The following is a 19,824-nucleotide window of genomic DNA, read 5'->3' as shown; positions in this document are numbered from 1 at the left end:
AGTTACTTGTAATTTGTAACCATTGTGGGGGAATTCCTTGTGGGGAAGTCGTGGCCTGGGATGGGATAAATGCAGAGCACAAATTCCGAGTATGGGTCACCATACTTGGCTGTATGTCACGTGACACGTCACTTATCACTTAATAAGTGTCTACTAAATGCATGTTAATCAGTGCAAATGGCAAATTTCCATCACTGTGTTTTACAGATGTCTTTAATCTGCATACTGAACTGAAGTCTCTGAGGAATAAATGTCAGACAAGTATCTTAAATGTAAGTCAAATCTCTTTTATTTGCATAAAATTTTATTTATAAAAATTTTATTTAAGATTTAATTTAATAAAATCTTAAATAAAATTTTATTTAAGATTTCATTCTTATCAAAGCTTCTGTTTAAGCTTGTCGTTGTAAATAGTGACTACTGTACTCAAAAGCATTCATCTTCTTAGAAGTGCTCTTTAAATATTTGATCACCAGGTGGGGCAATGTATCTTGTAGGTGTGGGCTGGGTTGTCCTAACTTGAAAGGAATGGAAGTGGGATGCTCAAGTCCTACAGTCGGAGCACACAGATACTGTACTGTTTAGCTTCTGACCATGGCTTTATTACAGATCACATAAATAGTAAAGAATAAGATTGAAGAAGATTGATGTACAAGTTTTATTTCTGACTGGCATGTGATCATCAGCGCTGCACTGAACTGCTTTGTTATTTAAACCACATTTAATGAAAAAAAATCGGAAGGTGTTATAATATACAACAGTGTCATTGTGTCATACTTGTATGCATACCTTGGAAATCAAGTAGGTTACACTAACTTGTAAAAAAAATAAAAAATAAAAAATTAGAGACACTGGCTTTTTAAATATGTGCTCTAAACTTTAATGTGTTCCATACCAGCATTTAGAGACTAAATATAGAGCAGAACGGGGCTATTCTGACTGACCATATGCATGGGATTTTCTCTCTCTCTCACACACCCACGGTTAATTTAGCCCAGACTGGCTATTCTTAACAGACCCGCCCTGTACTCGAGGGCACAAAAGGATATAAAAGAAGAGAGAAACAAACATAAGAACCTTTCGCTCTTGCCCTGACACACGCTTGCAACAAAAATACCCATCATGTGCAGAGAAAAGCCAACAAGTTTTAAAAAATGTATATTTAAATGAATATATTAATACTATAAAAATTAACACCTCGATTGATGTGTGTGTGTGTGTGTGTGTGTGTGTAGCCTGGGATAAAAGTGTCTACTAAGTGAATACATATTAATCAAAGAAAATGTGCAAGTTTCTTGTTTTAGAGATGTCTTTAATCTCTGTATTGTTGGAGTCTGAAGTCTCTATAGGCTAATAACTGTCAGTTATATGTCTCTTCATCATTAGCATAAAAAAATATTTAAACTTAATTAAGCTTAAGACTTAAGCTTAAGACTAAATTCCTGTTAATACTGCTGTTTTAGCCTTGCCCTTGTAATTAGTGACTGACGACTCAAAAGCTTTCATACTCTTAGATCTCAGTCCTGCTCTAGATCCCTGGGTGGGGCACATATGAAGGTAAAATTATAGGGGTAAAATAATGCCATAAAGATTTGCATGCGCAGGGTAAGAGTTGTGGAAGTGTACATAAGACTGTAAGCGTAAATTAAATTTGCATGCGCAAGAGAAGCTTAAAGGTGTAAATCGCGTTTCCAGTGTAAGAAAAAATTATTTGCAGCATTTTACTGTTACTAGTAAGTGTAATTCATGTATTGTGAAACTATGAGGCGCCACGTAGGATTTAAATCAAACTTTGCTTATCAATACATACATAAAACACATGCATGTAAATTACTCACATGTATACTATTGGATTTTCAAAATATATATATATGAAAGACACGTTCACACTAATATGAAATCCATACCAATACATTTTGTTAGTAATGAATGCATATACACTTGTGCATAACTTGCGTATACATATAAACTTGATCCATGCATATACACCTATAAACACTCGCACATACATATAAACTGGATGCGTGCATACGCACCCATAAAACACTTGTGCAAACATACAAAATAAAATTCACAAACATATACAATTCTGATAAGAAAGACGCATGCTTTAAGTCGTGACGTATTGTCAAGTATGGTGACCCATACTCGAAATTGGTGCTCTGCGTTTAACCCATCCAAGTGCACACACACAGCAGTGAGTAGTGAACAAATGCACACACACACACACACACACACACACACACACACACACACACACACACACACACACACACACACACACACACACACACACACACACACACACACACACACACACACACACACACACCCAGAGCAGTGGGCAGGGCAGCCATGCTGCAGCGCCCGGGGAGCAGTTGGGGGTTCGGTGCCTTGCTCAAGGGCACCTCAGTTGTGGTATTGAGGGTGGAGAGAGCGCTGTACATTCCCTCCCCCCACCTACAATTCCTGCCGGCCGGGGGCTCGAACTCGCAACCTTTCGATTACGAGTCCGACTCTCTAACCATTAGGCCACGAAACAAATTTAGTTGTTTATATATGATATGCAAGTGATTTCATGTGTGGATGTGCCGTGCGTGAACTTTTCAGTGCAAACGGAAGGCATTTCAGTGTAAAAGGAAGCAGCTGTAGGCTACTTCTGATGCCGAGACATTTGGAAATGCTTAACTTGGCTTAATGCATTAAAACAGTGTTTTTAAAAGGCCAAATTCAATAAACACATTATTAATAAAGCATGCCATGTATAGACAAGCAGATGAGTCCAGAATAAGAACGTAACGCTAACGCAGAATAAGAACGTAATTACCCGTAAAGCGTTTTCCTCCCATAAGTAATAGGGCTTAACCTGGCTTAATGCCTTAAGAGAGTATTTTTAAAATGCCAAACTCAGTAAACACATTATTAATAAAATCAAACTATGTACAGTATAGTATGATTCATTAATAATGTGTTTAAAAAAAAATGTCGATATAAAGTGGTTGCATATGCGGTTTAAAGCGCTATATACTTGATGGTTAAGGGACCGTCTGACAATTCCACCGACTGGGTAAAAACGTCCGATGTATTTTTAATTAAAATTACTTTTAAAATAACACATTGTCAAACTGTAAAGCTTGTATTACTTAGTGATTCACAGTGAGTTTTATGCCAATACATCCTTTCATAGATGTACAGAACACAATTTTTAAAATAAAAAATTACTGAAAGTCCAATTTTTCATGTAAAGTTATTGTGTACTGTAAGGGAAATATTGGAAGTATTGTCTAAGGCGAGATATTGGCAAAATATATTGTAATGTATGTACTATTGGGTATCTTAGTTTTGTGATAAGCCTGCCCTCTAGGGGTGACCCAATATAATGACTGTATTGGAAAGTTACGCAGTTAACAGTTCAGTAAAAACTAACGTGAGTTAACACAGCAGACAATTGTGTCGTGTTATAATTCATCTGCCAGCATACACAACAAAATTGGCGACGAGTCTGGATCAACACCACGCGTGCAACAACTAGACCTGAATGGACACAAACAGGAAAAGAAAGATTGCAAAATGAGCGTGTGAGTTACATGAACGAGAGAGAAAGCTAATTAATGTGTAACGCTAAACTGCAAACGAGCAAAAATGTCAATGATTGGAACAATCGCCGCATTTGATAGTAATGCTGAGGATTGGGGAACTTATGTGGAAAGAGTGGAGTTATACTGTCAGGCTAATGCCGTTGAAGATGAGAAGAAAGTGGCCGTTTTGCTGAGCGTGATGGGAGCAAAGACGTATGGATTGCTCCGTAGTTTGTTAACCCCTGAAAAGCCAGCGGATAAAACATTCCAGCAAATAGTGGACATTTTAAATGAACATTTGAACCCTAAACCTCTAGTAATTGCGGAAAGATTCAGATTCCATAAACGTAACCAAGCTAAAGGAGAAAGCATTTCCGAATACATAGCTGAAATACGCCGATTGTCAGAACATTGTCAATTCGGAGCTGGACTGGCAGATGCATTAAGAGACAGGCTTGTGTGTGGAATGCACAATGAAAGCACACAAAAAAGACTGTTAACAGAAAAAGACTTGACACTCAATCGTGCACTGAACATAGCAATATCCATGGAGACTGCAGCAAAAGATGCATTGGAATTGCAACAAAAAACAATGGAATGTGCAACAAATAAATTGTCACTGAAATCAGAAAGAAAACAGAAATGCTATCGCTGCGGAAAAATGTCTCATGATGTGAATGACTGCTGGTTCAAGGATAAAGAGTGCAGGAGATGTCATAAAAAGGGGCACATTGAGAGAGTATGCAAAATGGATAAACCGAGGATTCCAAAAGACAGAACACGCAAAGTGAAACGTAAATCCGCCACTGTACATCAAGTAACTGAAAATGAAGCAAGCACCAGTTCAGGTACGGATGATCTTTCATGTTTGGAACTGTACCATATTAAGGACATAGATCGAAGAGTTATTTGGCTTACACCAGAAGTGTCAGGAGTTAAACTCAAAATGGAGTTAGACACTGGATCGGCCTTGTCGGTCATCTCAGCAGCCGATTACCAACGACTGTTCTCAAAAATACCACTGCAAAACACATCAGTGATATTAAAGACCTATACTGGTGAAAAAGTGTCTCCGAAAGGAAAATTATCAGTAACTGTGAAGTACAAAGAAAATCAGCATCAGTTGAACTTGTATGTGCTAGAAAATGGAGGGCCTGCATTGTTCGGACGCGAGTGGCTGAGGAAAATACCTCTGGACTGGCACACAATAAAAAACCTGGAAGTGTCCCAACAAGTCACAAACAAAGAGACACAAAGGACTCTAGCGCAAATTATAGAAAATGCAGAACCTGTGTTTCAGAAAGGAATAGGAACACTTAAGGGAATAAAAGCGAATCTGGAGTTGAAAGAAGACACTTCTCCAAAATTTTTTAAAGCTCGCCCAGTCCCGTACGCAATTCGTCCCAAGGTGGAGGCAGAGCTGGATAATTTGGACAAAATGGGAATTCTGACAAAGGTCGAATGGAGTGAATGGGCAACACCCATAGTCCCAGTGATCAAAAAGGGGAAGACAGGAGATGTCCGTATTTGTGGGGATTTTAAAGTGACCATTAATCCAGTGCTTCATGCAGTACAGTATCCCCTGCCACGCATTGAAGACATTTTTGCATCCTTGTCTGGTGGAGAACACTTCTCAAAAATTGACCTGGCCCAAGCTTACCTCCAAATGGAGATGGACGAGCAATCCAAGAAATTCTTGACCATCAACACACATAAAGGGCTCTATCAGTACAACCGCCTTGTGTTTGGAATTGCCTCAGCCCCTGCATTGTGGCAAAGAGCAATGGACCAGGTGTTGCAGGGTATTCCAGGAACACAGTGTTACCTGGACGATATCATTGTAACAGGAAAGGATGATACAGATCACCTCCAAAACTTACAACGGGTGCTGACGAGATTGTGTGAGTATGGACTAAGAGCCAATAAAGAAAAATGTGAGTTTTTCAGGTCGCGGATTTCTTACTGTGGTCATGTGATAGACAAAGATGGTCTACACAAGTCGCAGGACAAAATTGAAGCTGTATTAAGTGCTCCGCATCCACAGAATGTGTCTCAACTCCGATCATATCTAGGACTTGTGAACTACTACAACAAATTTCTTCCAAACCTCTCCACTGAACTACATCCTTTGAACGCATTGTTGCAAACAAGGACACGGTGGATATGGTCAGACAGCTGTGAGCAAGCTTTCCAAAGGACCAAAAGGCTCATAACTTCTGATGTAGTGTTGACACACTTCAATCCATCTATGCCAATCAGGCTAGCATGCGATGCGTCGCCATATGGAATCGGTGCAGTGCTGTCACACAAGTTTCCAGATGGCACCGAGAAACCAATAGCCTTCGCATCAAGATCATTAACGACAGCAGAACGCAATTACACACAAATAGATCGTGAAGCACTTAGTCTTGTGTGGGGTGTAAAGAAATTCCACCATTATCTGTATGGTCAACGGTTTACCCTGATCACAGACCATCAGCCCTTGGTCTCAATCTTCAACGCTCGGAAGGGTGTCTCAGTAATGGCCTCGGCACGGCTGCAGCGTTGGTCACTCTTCTTGGGTGCTCACCACTATGATATTGAGTACAAAGGCACCAAACTACATGGTAACGCGGACGGCTTGTCACGTCTTCCATTGAAGATGATGGTAGAGTCAAAGGCTATGGATCCAGCTGATGTGTTTCACACCTCAGTCGTGAGTCAGTTACCCGTAGCAAATGCCACTATCCAGAGAGAAACCCGTAATGACCCAACATTGTCTAAGGTCTATGACATCACAGTACGAGGATGGCCAGCACATGGGATCTCACTGTATCCAGCATTCTCAGCGAGGAGAGAACAACTTTCTGTGTGTCAAGGAACTCTGATGTGTGGATTACGAGTTGTAATTCCTTCAAAATTGCGCAGTAAGATGTTGGACACACTGCATGAAGGACATTTAGGCACTGTAAAGATGAAGAACCTTGCCCGCAGTTATATGTGGTGGCCGGGAATTGACAAGCAGATTGAGGACCTGGCCAAGGCTTGTCCAGGTTGTCAAAAGACCCAGAACTCACCACCATTAGCTCCCTTGCATCCCTGGGAATGGCCGTCATCACCGTGGCAAAGAGTCCACGTCGACTTTGCTGGACCATTCAAGGACTCCATGTTCTTGATTGCCGTGGATGCGCATTCTAAGTGGCCAGAAGTTGTTCCAATGAAGACAACCACATCCGAAAAGACTGTTTCTGTGCTGAGAACAATATTCTCCAGGAACGGACTTCCCGAACAGATTTGCACGGATAATGGACGACAGTTTGTCTCAGACGAGTTTCAGAAATTCATGAAGTTGAACGGAGTCAAGCACATCACTTCCGCACCATACCATCCTGCCACTAATGGCTTGGCTGAAAGATTTGTACAGACTTTCAAGAAAGCAATAAAGGCAATGGACAATGACAACATCTCGATCCAACACAAAATAGACAACTTCCTTTTCATGTACAGAAATGCCACACACTCCACGACTGGTCAAACACCAGCGATGATGTTCCTCAAGAGAAATTTAAGATCTCGATTGGATCTCATCAAACCTGATGTTCGTCGTGATGTGGAAAACAAACAATTTGCACACATGAAGGACAGATCAACCAGAAACTTCCAAGTAGGACAAGAAGTCTTAGCACGTGACTACAGACTGGAAAAGTGGCAACCGGGTACCATCACCACCAGAACTGGACCTTTGATGTACACAGTAAAGGTTGGAGATAACACATGGAGACGCCATGCTGATCAGCTGGTGGATCGTCAGACAAAACCATCACTGTTGTCTATTCCCGATTCACCTGACAATGTCCCTGATTCAAATAACAAGGACAATGAGGCTGTTGAGGCTGACCCTCCTACCTCAGTTAATGTGAACGACTCTGAACTGCCCGATGTCAAACCAGCTGTGATGATTCCAGTTGCACCTGAACCTCAGAGACGTTATCCTGAGAGATATAGAAAACCTCCACAAAGGCTTGATTTGTAGCTTTGTTGTAGTTAGCATTGTTTAGGTTAACTGTAAATGTTATACAGTAAGTTGTAGTTATGTATTTCTTATTTCCTAGTATGATTAATCTAGTGGGGAAGGAAAGTGTAATGTATGTACTATTGGGTATCTTAGTTTTGTGATAAGCCTGCCCTCTAGGGGTGACCCAATATAATGACTGTATTGGAAAGTTACGCAGTTAACAGTTCAGTAAAAACTAACGTGAGTTAACACAGCAGACAATTGTGTCGTGTTATAATTCATCTGCCAGCATACACAACATATATTCAAATATATTATTCAGTCAGTTTGCCCGCTATAGGCAAATCTCCAGATGCCAGGACATTTTAAAATGCTTAACGTGGCTTAATGCATTAAAACAGTGTTTTTAAAATACCAAACGCAATAAACACGTTATTAATAAACCATGCTATACTGTACATAGTTTGATTTTATTAATAATGTGTTTATGGGCGTCGACCATTGTATGGAGGAAAACCAATGATATTGGACCCATCCACTTTTACCATCTCTAATTCAGCGAATATGTCTGTGCACTTTTCAGAGCGCCGTCAGTCAAATCCAGTCCACATGACATGAAGAATGCCCTAATAAATTAAACTCATTTAGCTACAGCCTTGAATTCCACACTGCTGCTTCCTCAACTCTATTGCACTTGGCTCAGTCAGAGTCCATATAAATGAAACTTCATTCTGTGTTTTCACTAGTTTCTCGCGCATCGAGACACAGCAAAGTAAAGCATCTGAGCGTACCTGCTGCTCAGATACACCTAATCCTACCCGACACTTTTTTTTTAACTTTTCGATTATTTCCTTCATTTGTATTTTTATTGAAAACAAATGCCTTTCCGATGTAATAAGAGATGTAAAAAGGGAGAAGAACGATTTCGGCGAAAGGCAGACGCGGACTCGGGCTTTACCATCTGCGCCATTGGAAATGCACATAAGTATAAGTCTTTTGTAATGTTGTGAAGTTAGTGGGCAGAGGTAAATAAGCACTGTGCATTATAACTAATCACACACGATGCTGTTGAGCTTGTGAATGCAATGACCAATCAGAGGTGTTCAGATGAGTCATCGCTATAATGCGTGTTTTCTTCACATGCTCACTGACTGAATACCTCCCTCTGGCGAATTATCTCGTCAGAAACAACAAAGTGCAAATGTGTGTATGAATCTGTAGGTAAGATACTCATTTCACAGTGTAAACAGCTTCAGTGATTTTAATGGGAGTTTTTGAGAGTGCTTGCTCTAGACTGTCAGTAAAAATGTTCTTTGCTCTCTTTCTGTACAATAAAAGTGTTATGATTAGTAGCCTAACTTTTTATTCACATTAACTTTCAATGTTAAATTCTCATTAAATATAAAGTCAGTCGTATTAAAAATATGTTATGGCATGACACCCATAAACAGACAGGTTACTTTGACTATCGCCCATATCAACTAACATAATCCATAAAGGTGAGAATCAAGATATTTCATGATATAGTTAATCCGTTTGGGAATGTTTCGAATAAAAAGGAAAAAATAAATAAAACAAGTGCTGTTGTGGCTGCTGTGTGTCACATTTTTACCATTTTATATGTGACGTATCTTGTAGGTGTGGGCTGGGGTTGTCCTAACTTGAAAGGAATGGAAGCGGGACGCTCAAGTCCTAGAGTCGGAGCACACAGATGCCATGGCTTTATTACAGATCATGTAAATCATGAAGAAGAAGACTGAAGAAGATTGATGTATAAGTTTTATTTCTTACTGGCATGTGATCATCAGCGCTGCACTGAACTGCTTCGTTATTCAAACCATGTTCCTGAACTCTAAGCACAATGCTTTGGCTCCTTTTGTGCGTCGTGGATGTTCTTGTGGGTAAGACTTACATTTAATGAAAAGAAATCGAAAGGCGTTATAATATACAACAGTGTCACTGTGTCATGCATAGGCTATGCATATCTTGGAAATCAAGTAGGCTACACCAACTTGTAAAAAAATTAAAATGTATTCACATTTTTAGTTAAAGATTGAATGTCTGTGCCTGGCTGGCACAACGATGAAGGGATGGTAAAACGTTTCTAAGACAGTTTTAATGTGACCTTCATTTAACTATAGGGATTTTTTTCTCTTTTTCCCTTAAAATTAAAAACTGTTAGTCTTGGCAGATAAATATGAACTGAACTGAATCTTAAAATGTTTACTTGATTAAATTATTTCTTTCCTCTCCTGGCTCGAATCAAATAAAATATTTTGGCAGAGCTGAATTGGAGTTAAGACAGATGAACCTGGTTGGTCTAGCTCCTGATGTTCTACATGTTCTAAAATATTTTTTCAAGCAATTTTTAAATATGAAATATTTCATAATATTATAGATGTTTTACCAGTGATCAGTTACTTTTAGGGCTCTTAAAAGTGTTTTGTTTTTGTTAGTTATTTTTTCTTTCACATCAGAGCTCAGGATTGTTTGGTTGTGAAGGGTTTGTGGATGAAGATATTTGTGTTACCGTTGCTGTTCCGTGTTGGTGTTTATACACATTGGAGGTGTTTTTTTCCCCCTCTACAGGGTTTGGCTTTCTGATATGTGTTCAGTCCCTGCCCTAATAATTACAGAGTCAAGAAAGAATGTAAAGAAACACTGCACTATATAGAAGGGCAAACATTGACTGAATTTCTAGATAAGTATACTTAGTCTATTTTCCTACTATTAGATTTTATCTATCTATTTTATTTTATCTATTTTTAGTGTAGCAGGAAGAAAAATATTATTTTGTGTTTTATTAAACAGGTTTAATCTACAGGTTTTGTTCGCTTCTATTGTCCTCATTTGTAAGTCGCTTTGGATAAAAGCGTCTGCTAAATGACTAAATGTATACATTTACATTTAGCAGACGCTTTTATCCAAAGCGACTTACATTGCATTCAAGTTACAGTTTTTACATTTTTTTTAATCAGCTCTTGCTTTCCCTGGGAATCAAACCCATGACTTTGGCATTGCTAGCACAATGCGCTACTATTTGAGCTACAGGAAAGCCCATAAAGCTCTTGATTACAGTCATACTGTGGCCAGTTATATTTAGGGCTCTTACAAGCTTGAGATGGAGCTTTTTTCATGTCACAGCTCAGGATATTTGCCAGTGAAGAGCTTGAGACTGTGAACATTTTTGCTGTATCATTGCTGTCCAATGTTTATGTTTTCATAATACATTAAAATATGAAGGAAATTTTGATGTCTTATGATATGACCCCTTACAAATATGCCCAGGGGTGTTTCTTCAAGCAACTCTAAATTGTTCTCACTGTCTCCTTCCAGCCTCATTTGAGGTGACTGTCCCTTATAAACATCTGCTGGCAATCCGAGGTCGTCCAGCTGTACTGGGCTGTGAGTTCACACCTGATCCTGACCTCTCCAACTTGGTTGTTACCTGGCAACGACAGGAGGATGCACAGGTTGTCCACAGTTTCTATTATCAACGGGACCAATTGGACCGACAGAGTCCAGAATACCACAATCGGACCTCATTGTATGTTTCAGAGCTTCATAAAGGAAATGCCTCTCTAAGAATTGCAGCAGTTAGACCAAAAGATGCAGGTTTGTACCTGTGCATAGTGAGCAATACAAAGGGAACCGGAAGAGCCTTGATGCAAGTGACTTATGGAGGTAAGCATATGATGAACACTGGAGAGAATATGTTGTACAATGTTTCCACTTTCCAGGAGCTCCCAGCTTCATTTTCAGTCACAAAAAATAAACGTATGAATTGAAATGTACAGCAGCTAGTTCAAGTCAGTACTTTTGTGATTCAAAAGCATACAGCTGGACTCTTAGGAGTCAGTTTGTTGAATCAGAAACACGCAGTGCATTTTGACACAGATAAAAGTAATTGAAAACAAATAGCCATTCATCTTCCTTTTTCATTTTATCTTTAGGTTTATCTTTATTTGAGGATTAAATATCCTGAGAAATTAGCAAAATATGCCAACTGTGGTTTTGCTGTGGATGTATCATATTTCAGCTTTCTCATGGCCACGAAAACCTTGAAATATAAAAATACATTTTAAATTTTGATTTCATGTGAACAAAGTTTTCTAGCTATACTTTACTGTAAAACAGTCGATCAGCTAGACTTTACTTTATTGATAAGATCAATTAATATGCACTTTACATAGATGTACGTTTTTTAAGATGTACATTTTAACACAGCGCTGCTGATTATGTTTGTCTTTCTCAGCTCTTTACTCTGAGCCCAGGTTAAGCATCCATGTAAACTCCTCTGCTTTGAAAGTGCAGTTTGAAACAGAAGGTTTTCCCAAACCTGAGGTGATCTGGCTGGGGGAACATGACCAGAACCTCAGCTATCACCTGGAGATCCACGGCCAGACAGAAGACGGACTTTATGTCATAAAGAGCATCTGTGAGGCCCAGAAGCCAGTGGTTAATATCACATTTAAACTAAAGAACCACCTCCTTAACCAGAACCTGCAGAGACCAGTTTTCCTCAGCTATGGTAAATACCTTTATTTACTGTGTGCAAATGGTGTGTGAGAAACTGACAGTTAGAAGCATGTCATTCATTACTTAATGCATTTAAGGCATGTATGACTTGTTACAAGTGAAATTTGTTGCCTTCATTTTCTTGCTATATTACAAAGAACTCCTTTGTCTGCTTTTGGCAGGATTTTAAACGTGTCTAACAGCAAATAATTATGGAAAGATAAGACAATGATTCAGTTGATACATAGATAATTTTTTCCTGTTATGAAATGCTGATGTGACTGATAGAGGTGGAAGCACATATTTGTACACTTTTTCATAATGTAGAAGAAAGCAAAGGCAAATTAAATTCATCTAAGTACTGGATGATTTAAAGAGGCTTGAGCGTTGGTAACACAACTTTGGAGTGTTATCTCATAGTGCAGTTTTATCTTTCCTGTGCAGCACTGAAACTGAGACTGTTCATTATTTTGTTTATTATTTTGGCTACACCCTCTTCAAAACCAGAAGGTAATTACTAGCAATTTAAACTGTTAAACTGAGAATGACTCTGTGTTTTTAGATGGTTTGAATTTAAAGTCAGACTTACTGTAATTTACCCAAGTATGAGATGTTCCTGTATCAGCACTCCTATTAACCAATAATTAATGGTTAATGGTCAGGTTTAGGGTTAGCCTGTGGGCTATGGGCTTGAACAATCATTTCCATTTGATCTAACCCCTCGTAGGTGGTTTAAGTACTACATCCACCATGTTGGCCCATGAACCCCGAACATCCTAATCTCAAACCTTAAATTACAGTCTACTACCCTTAATGTAAATGAAGTTGCTCCTTTAATCATCTCTATAATAATTAAACCATTTTTGAAAATGAGCATGATCAAATATCTATTGTGGAGTGGAATCTGGGTCGGGGCAGACTATAGCTGACACTGATCTTCACAACTTGTCTCCCATAGCTTCTTTGGATTATGAAGTGATTCCAGATGCACACTTTAGAATCTTGGAGTAATGCTGTGGTCACACTAGATGTGAGCATGTGACATTTCTACAGACCTTGCAACATTCATGATATGAAGTTGAATTCTACAGCATCTTTTCAAAAAGATTCTTTTTAGTGTGACTACCTCCTAATCCTCTGTATTCAGACAAACAGTACTGTTTTTCACATGCTATATAGTAGAAAAGTAGGCATATTCGGATGCAGTATTGTAGTTTTGACTCACTACTAATGAGCTGATGTGTCAGGAAATAAATCAGGGATTTTGATTAGGAAGAGAGTATTGTGGTGTGCTTCCAAGAAAAGGGTTGGGAAACGCATAATTAGCAGTCCTAATTATGAAAAATATTTACATAACTATATGGCTAAATGGCATTGTGTCTTGAAATCATGGCAGCTGTTTTGCAATTTGGGGTATTTTATTGGCAAATTATGATTGCAGCTTCTGTAGCCTCATTACAGTCTGCAAACATTGTCCATCAGTGAAGAGCACATTTATACTGCACAAAGGATGTAGAACTAGCCCACCAGTGTGTCAACAGGATCAGTGATGTTAATAGTTAAGCTGTATTCAGTTTATTCAAAAATATATTTGCCTGCATAATGATGGCTATTTTTCCTCTTAGAGATTGTAAAGCTCAAGACGTTTTTGTAATAATAAGTTTGAATGATTTTGTGCAAGCACGTCTGCTTTTTATATGCTGTGATTATAATACTTGATTTAGATTTGGATCTGGATTTAACAGTTGATTTGACACTATCAAACAGATGTCACACATTAAACCAAATTATCTTTTTCTGTTTCAGATGAGGACACCACAGGCCATATGATCATAGTACTTGCTGTCCTCTTAGTGGTTTGCATTCTTCTGGTTATTGGCATCGTTTGGTTAGCAGTGCAGAAGCAGAACAAGCAGAGACCTTCCCTGTGATGAACCATGAGTGTTAATGCATGGTGTTGTAGCTGTTCCCAAAATGTCTGCATGCATGTTTCGACTTGTTGTGCTAAACATTACTGGCGTTATTCATGAAATGCAAACAGAGCACATGCTCATTAAACTGTTCTTGCGTAAAATGAAAATAATTGCAAAATGCACTAATTTTACGCAAGAATGGATTTCTAAATAATTTACACAAATAACAGAGACCGTAAGTGGGAGTCATATGGATATGTTCCAAAAGTAATTTCTTAATCTTTTTACAGCTTATTTATTTATTGACCGTTGTGCAGTTTTATTTAAAAAAAATTATAATATTGTATATGGAATTTATTTTAAATATAACAATACCACCATGTTTATACACTTTTAATTGGCAATGAAATATTTCATATTTTAACTACTGCAAAACATGATTCTGTACACTACAAGGTAAAATTACTTATTCTACATACCTTGACATAAGTAATACACCGAACATCTGCATATGTTGAATTTGTACTGGTTATCTTAAGCAGTAATAGAACTATGAAGACAATCAGGTGAACTTTAAGCCATGCAAATCCAGAATATAATTACACACATTCTAAGCGTTGCACTCTGTCCATAAACCTTTTCAAAAATAGGTGTCATCCTAATTCTCTGTTCTCTTGTTTCACAATAAACATAGGGAAGGGACAGCCATGTTGATGGCTTTGTTGAATTGAACAATTTAAGCTTATCATCAAATACATAATAATAAATGTATATATATATTGTGCCATATTATTATTAATATTTGTGTCTACAAGGACAGCATATATATATATATATATATACACAGCGGGTATATTAAGTATTGAACACGTTCACCATTTTTCTCAGTAAATTAATTTCTAAAGGTGCTGTTGACTTGAAATTTTCACCAGATGTCGGTAACAACCCAGTAATCTATAAGAAATCAAAACAAATAAGTTCAGAAATTCAGTTATGTGTAATAAAATGGAATGACACAGGGGAAAAGTATTGAACACATGAAGAAAGGGAGGTGCAGAAAGGCATGGAAAGCCAAGACACCAGCTGAAATCCTTCAGTAATTAGAAAGCAATCATGCCCCTTGTCAGTGGAAATTAGCTGGTTCAGTCCCACCACCTACAGTGCAAGGATGATAAAGATGAAGCAAGGGTTGACATTTCAGCAAGACAATGATCCCAAACATAGCCAAGGAAACTCTCGACTGGTTTCAGAAAAATAAAATAAAGCTGCCAGAATAGCCCAGCTACTCACCTGACTTGAATCCAATTGAAAATAAGAACTAAAGATCAGAGTTCATAGAAGAGGCCCACAGAACCTTCGAGATTTGAAGACTGTGTGGAAGAATGGGCCAAAATCACATGAGCAATGCACACGACTAGTTTCTCCAGGAGGCGTCTTGAAGCTGTCATTACCAACAAAGACTTTTATACGAAGTGTTAAATTAATTTCAGTTGTCCAATACTTTTTCCCTGTGTCATTCCATTTTATTACACATAACTTAATTTCTGAACTTATTTGTTTTGTTTTCTTTGTATGTATAGATTACTTGGGATGTCACCGACATCTGGTGATTTATTTATTTTTTTACTGGGAAAATTGGTGACGTGTTCAATACTTCTTTTACATGCATGCATATATACATATATATATATATATATATATATATATATATGCTACATGCATAATGTATATGCGTAAGGTTATGATCTTTATGTTTCTCTTCCAGGCAGCTCACTGAAAACAGTAGTTTTAACAGTAAACAGTAGTGAAAACAGACACAAACACACAGGAATAGAGTTTCATGAGGGCATCAGGTTATCATCACATTTATATCCTGGTAGTTAACTTTAAAAACTGAAATTCTGTCATCAGTTATGCATCTTCATGTCATTCCAAACTTGCATGACGTACCTTCTTCTGTGGAACACAAAAGATTATATAAAGAGTTTCAACTGTTTTGTCCACACAATGAAAGTTAATGAGATCCAAAACAACACTGGACACCCCTGACTTTCATAGGCAATAATACAGTGATTGCGATACTTCCATCTCATGTAAGACTGTATCAGTCTTACATCATAACCATAATTATTGTTAAACTGGGTTTGATTTAACTCTGTATTGAGGTCAAGCTTGAAGCACATGTTATTTGAGGAGCGAATCCTAATACCTGAGATCTACTGTTAAACTTTGAAGACCCTGCAGGGACATGTAGGAAATTCAATAACACCATAAAAAGGCCCCAGTGAGCTTGGGTATTGAAAAGGTGCAGTCCCCATTGAGCATCAGTGAGCTGAAAGTTTAATCATTTCATGAAACTCCTGAATATCCAGTTCAGTGGAAACTCTGTTCACACGGTAGTGATACATTTCACAAATATGAATTATTTATTCAGTACATTCTTACAAAAGGGCAGTAAAAACTAAGTAACCTGCATGGGAAAAAATGTGTTTTGTTTTCTTTGAATTTTTTTGACTAAATGTAATCTCTGCAGTCAAATCAGTGACATATTATAACTTGAATGACGGCTACACAACAAATCTGTACAAACGAGGTAGAATCCAGCTAGTTGTATGACTTGCTTCAAACATCATGCAGAGTAAACTGATGCTGATGGCTATTTTTTCCCATACACTACATTTAGAATAAATCACAACCCAGCACCCTTCTGTTAGCTTATCCATTAATTATGCATTAACACAACATGTACTGTAGCAATAATTTCACATAGTTGGTTATTAATCAAATAAAGCGTGTGTTAAATGACTATGGCCTTCAGTTTCATCTTTTTAAGACAGTCTTTGTCTTGGTTAAAAAACAAGGAACTGGGTTAAAAAAAAAAAAGGAAAAGAATCAAACAGTTAACACATTTCCTCCTAGATGACAGTACTTTTAACCTAGGTGACAGCACATTTGTTCAAGTGGTAGTGTGGAATAAGGCTAAATTAACCAGTAAAAATATTTTTTAAATGACTGTTTCATTCTTTTCTTCTGTGGTGATGTGAAACATGTTTTTTCCATTAACATGCAATGGACTGTTATTCTTATTATAACAAACATGACCTCGTGCACACACAACCCCTCAGATGTTTGAGGAATTTGGTCATAGTTTTTAGCTCTTTTAAATTATTTTACCATGTTTAAATCCTTTTAGTAATGAAGCACATCACTTTCACTGTGACTTTGAATATCTTATTGTATACAACATACATTTATTTTGGACAATGAATGTTTTAATGGCTATTATATTTCACTTCTATTTTGAAAGGTTTTAGTTTTAATATCACCACTCACCCCATTCTATAATGAATACCTTCCATGAATGTAGTTTGAAAGAAGGGGTTTACAATTAATAGCTGAGGAAGACCAGTTTCTGAAGGTTCTGTTTTAAGAGGTGGTTCTTTAGTGTATTGGCCACTGGCTTCTGGGCCTTATAGCTGCTCTTTATGTAATAAAAGTCCATGTCGTGGAGCTCCAGGTGATAGCTGAGGGTCTGGTTATGTTCCCCCAGCCAGATCACCTCAGGTTTGAGAAAACCTTCTCTCTCAAACTGAACTGTCACAGTAGAGTTCATATGAATGATACCTGGGCTGTGAATAAAGGGCTGAGAAACACACACATATTCAGACAGTGAGTTAAGTCAGAGGTTACAGAACTCACTCTCTGAATTTGTGTGTGAAGCAAAGATGCACCAGCAATAACTTAGTCCATTTAAACCCCCCTCAAAATCTCCACAATTCTTTACTGAATAAGCTGTCTGTATTGGATAATGTATAACTCAGAGGCATTTGACTATACAAATCTGCTGATATTCAAATAGGCTACATATATTTGTAAAGAAGATATGCATAATATATAACCAGTTATCATGTTGAATTTGCCATCATTTACATTTATCTCCTTCCTACTGCGCTCTGTGTATGAGACCCTTCCTTCACCATCTCAGCTGCATCCATGGGGATTGAGGGATGACCCATAATGCAAGATTTACTGTCAAAAGGGAACACTGGCACACATATTGTCAGGGTGTAAAACATTTTTAACCCAAGCTCGATACAGGTGGCGCCACGACACGGTGCTCTTGTCCCTCGCCGATACACTTGAGCATGAGAGGTGCAAGAAGAGGCTAGGCGGCACAGGCAAGGAAGCTATCTCTTTCATCAAGGAGGGAGCCAGTCTCTCCGTAATTAAGGCATTAGCAAAATCAAACTTGCTGCAGGCCACGGACTCTTGGGAAATGACAGTCGACATCGGAAGGAAGCTGCAGTTCCCCGAAGTGGTTCACACAGCTCTTTGCCCAGACATCATCTTATGGCAGCCAAAGACCGGAAAATCATCTTAATTGAGCTGACTGTGCCATGGGAGGAGGGCTTTGATGAGGCTCACGAGAGGAAGGCCTTGAAGTATCACTCAGCCTTTAATTCAAGAGTGCTAAAGGCAAAAGATGGCAGACATGGCTGTTTCATGTGGAAATAGGTTGTAGCCCAATCAGTATGGCGGCTGATGTCAGATTTAGGCATGGACAAGAAGAGCAAGAAACATGCTGCTCGTAGAATGGGAAAGGAGGCTAAACGAGCTTCATGCTGGATGTGGAGTAAGAGAGAGGAAGAAAGTTGGAAGCCATGAGCAGATGGGAAGTGACTTGCCAAAGATGTAATAATAACAAGGCGGCAAAAAAAGTATGTATATGAATGATGGATGATATACAGTGGTGTGAAAAAGTGTTGGCCCCCTTCCTGATTTTTTTGCATGTTTGTCACACTTTAATGTTTCAGATTATCAAACAAATTTAAATATTAATCAAAGATAACAAAAGTAAACACAACATGCAGTTTTTGAATGAAGTTTTTTATTATGAAGGGAAAATAAAATCAAAACCCACATGGCCCTGTGTGAAAAAGTGCTTGCCCCCTAAATCTAATAACTGGTTGGGCCACCCTTAGCAGCAACAACTGCAATCAAGCGTTTGCCATAACTTGCAAGGAGTCGGTTACAGCGCTGTGGAGGAATTTTGGCCCACTCATCTTGGCAGAATTGTTGTAATTCAGCCACATTGGAGGGTTTTCGTGCATGAATCGCCTTTTTAAGGTCATGCCAGAGCATCTCAATAGGATTCAGGTCAGGACTTTGACTAGGCCACTCCAAAGTCTTCATTTTGTTTTTCTTCAGCCATTCAGAGGTGGATTTGCTGATGTGTTTTGGATTATTGTCTTGATGCAGAACCCAAGTTCGCTTCAGCTTGAGGTCACGAACAGATGGCCGGACATTGTCCTTCAGGATTTTTTAGTAGACAGCTGAATTCATGGTACCATTTATCACAGCAAGTCTTCCAGGTCCTGAAGCAGCAAAACAGCCCCAGACCGTCACACTACCACCACCATATTTTACTGCTGGTATGATGTTCTTTTTCTGAAATGCTGTGTTACTTTTACGCCAGAGGTAATGGGACACACACCTTCCAAAAAGTTCAACTTTTGTCTCGTCAGTCCACAGAGTATTTCCCCAAACGTTTTGGGGATCATCAAGATGTTTTCTGGCAAAACTGAGACGAGCCTTTATGTTCTTTTTGCTCAGCAGCGGTTTTCATCTTGGAACTCTGCCATGCAGGCCATTTTTGCCCAGTCTCTTTCTTATGGTGGAGTCATGAACGCTGACCTTAACTGAGGCAAGTGAGGCCTGCAGTTCTTTAGATGTTGTTGTGGGGTCTCTTGTGACCTCTTGGATGAATCGTCGCTGCGCTCTTGGGGTAATTTTGGTCGGCCGGCCACTCCTGGGAAGGTTC

The 19,824-nt window shown here is 38.6% G+C and overlaps 1 protein-coding gene across 2 annotated transcripts; it reads left to right on the top strand.

Moving 5' to 3' along the window:
- Nucleotides 1-8,744: 8,744 nt before the first annotated feature.
- Nucleotides 8,745-16,886, top strand: LOC306882437 (V-set domain-containing T-cell activation inhibitor 1-like). 2 transcript variants are annotated; one of them, XM_079437049.1, is made up of 5 exons: nucleotides 8,745-8,793; nucleotides 9,211-9,469; nucleotides 10,909-11,256; nucleotides 11,828-12,103; nucleotides 13,897-16,886. In XM_079437049.1, exons 2-5 carry the CDS (start codon nucleotides 9,412-9,414, stop codon nucleotides 14,019-14,021), a joined length of 807 nt encoding a protein of 268 aa, XP_079293175.1. In that variant the 5' UTR covers nucleotides 8,745-8,793; nucleotides 9,211-9,411; the 3' UTR covers nucleotides 14,022-16,886. The 2 variants fall into 2 exon arrangements, with proteins under 2 accessions (XP_079293175.1, XP_079293176.1); XM_079437050.1 differs by having other exon boundaries at nucleotides 9,211-9,473.
- Nucleotides 16,887-19,824: the final 2,938 nt, after the last annotated feature.

Source organism: Barbus barbus (assembly GCF_936440315.1).
Source record: "Barbus barbus genome assembly, chromosome: 16".
NCBI lineage: Eukaryota > Metazoa > Chordata > Actinopteri > Cypriniformes > Cyprinidae > Barbus > Barbus barbus.
Note: the sequence above shows the minus strand (reverse complement) of the source record. Positions and strands in the feature narration are given on the sequence as shown.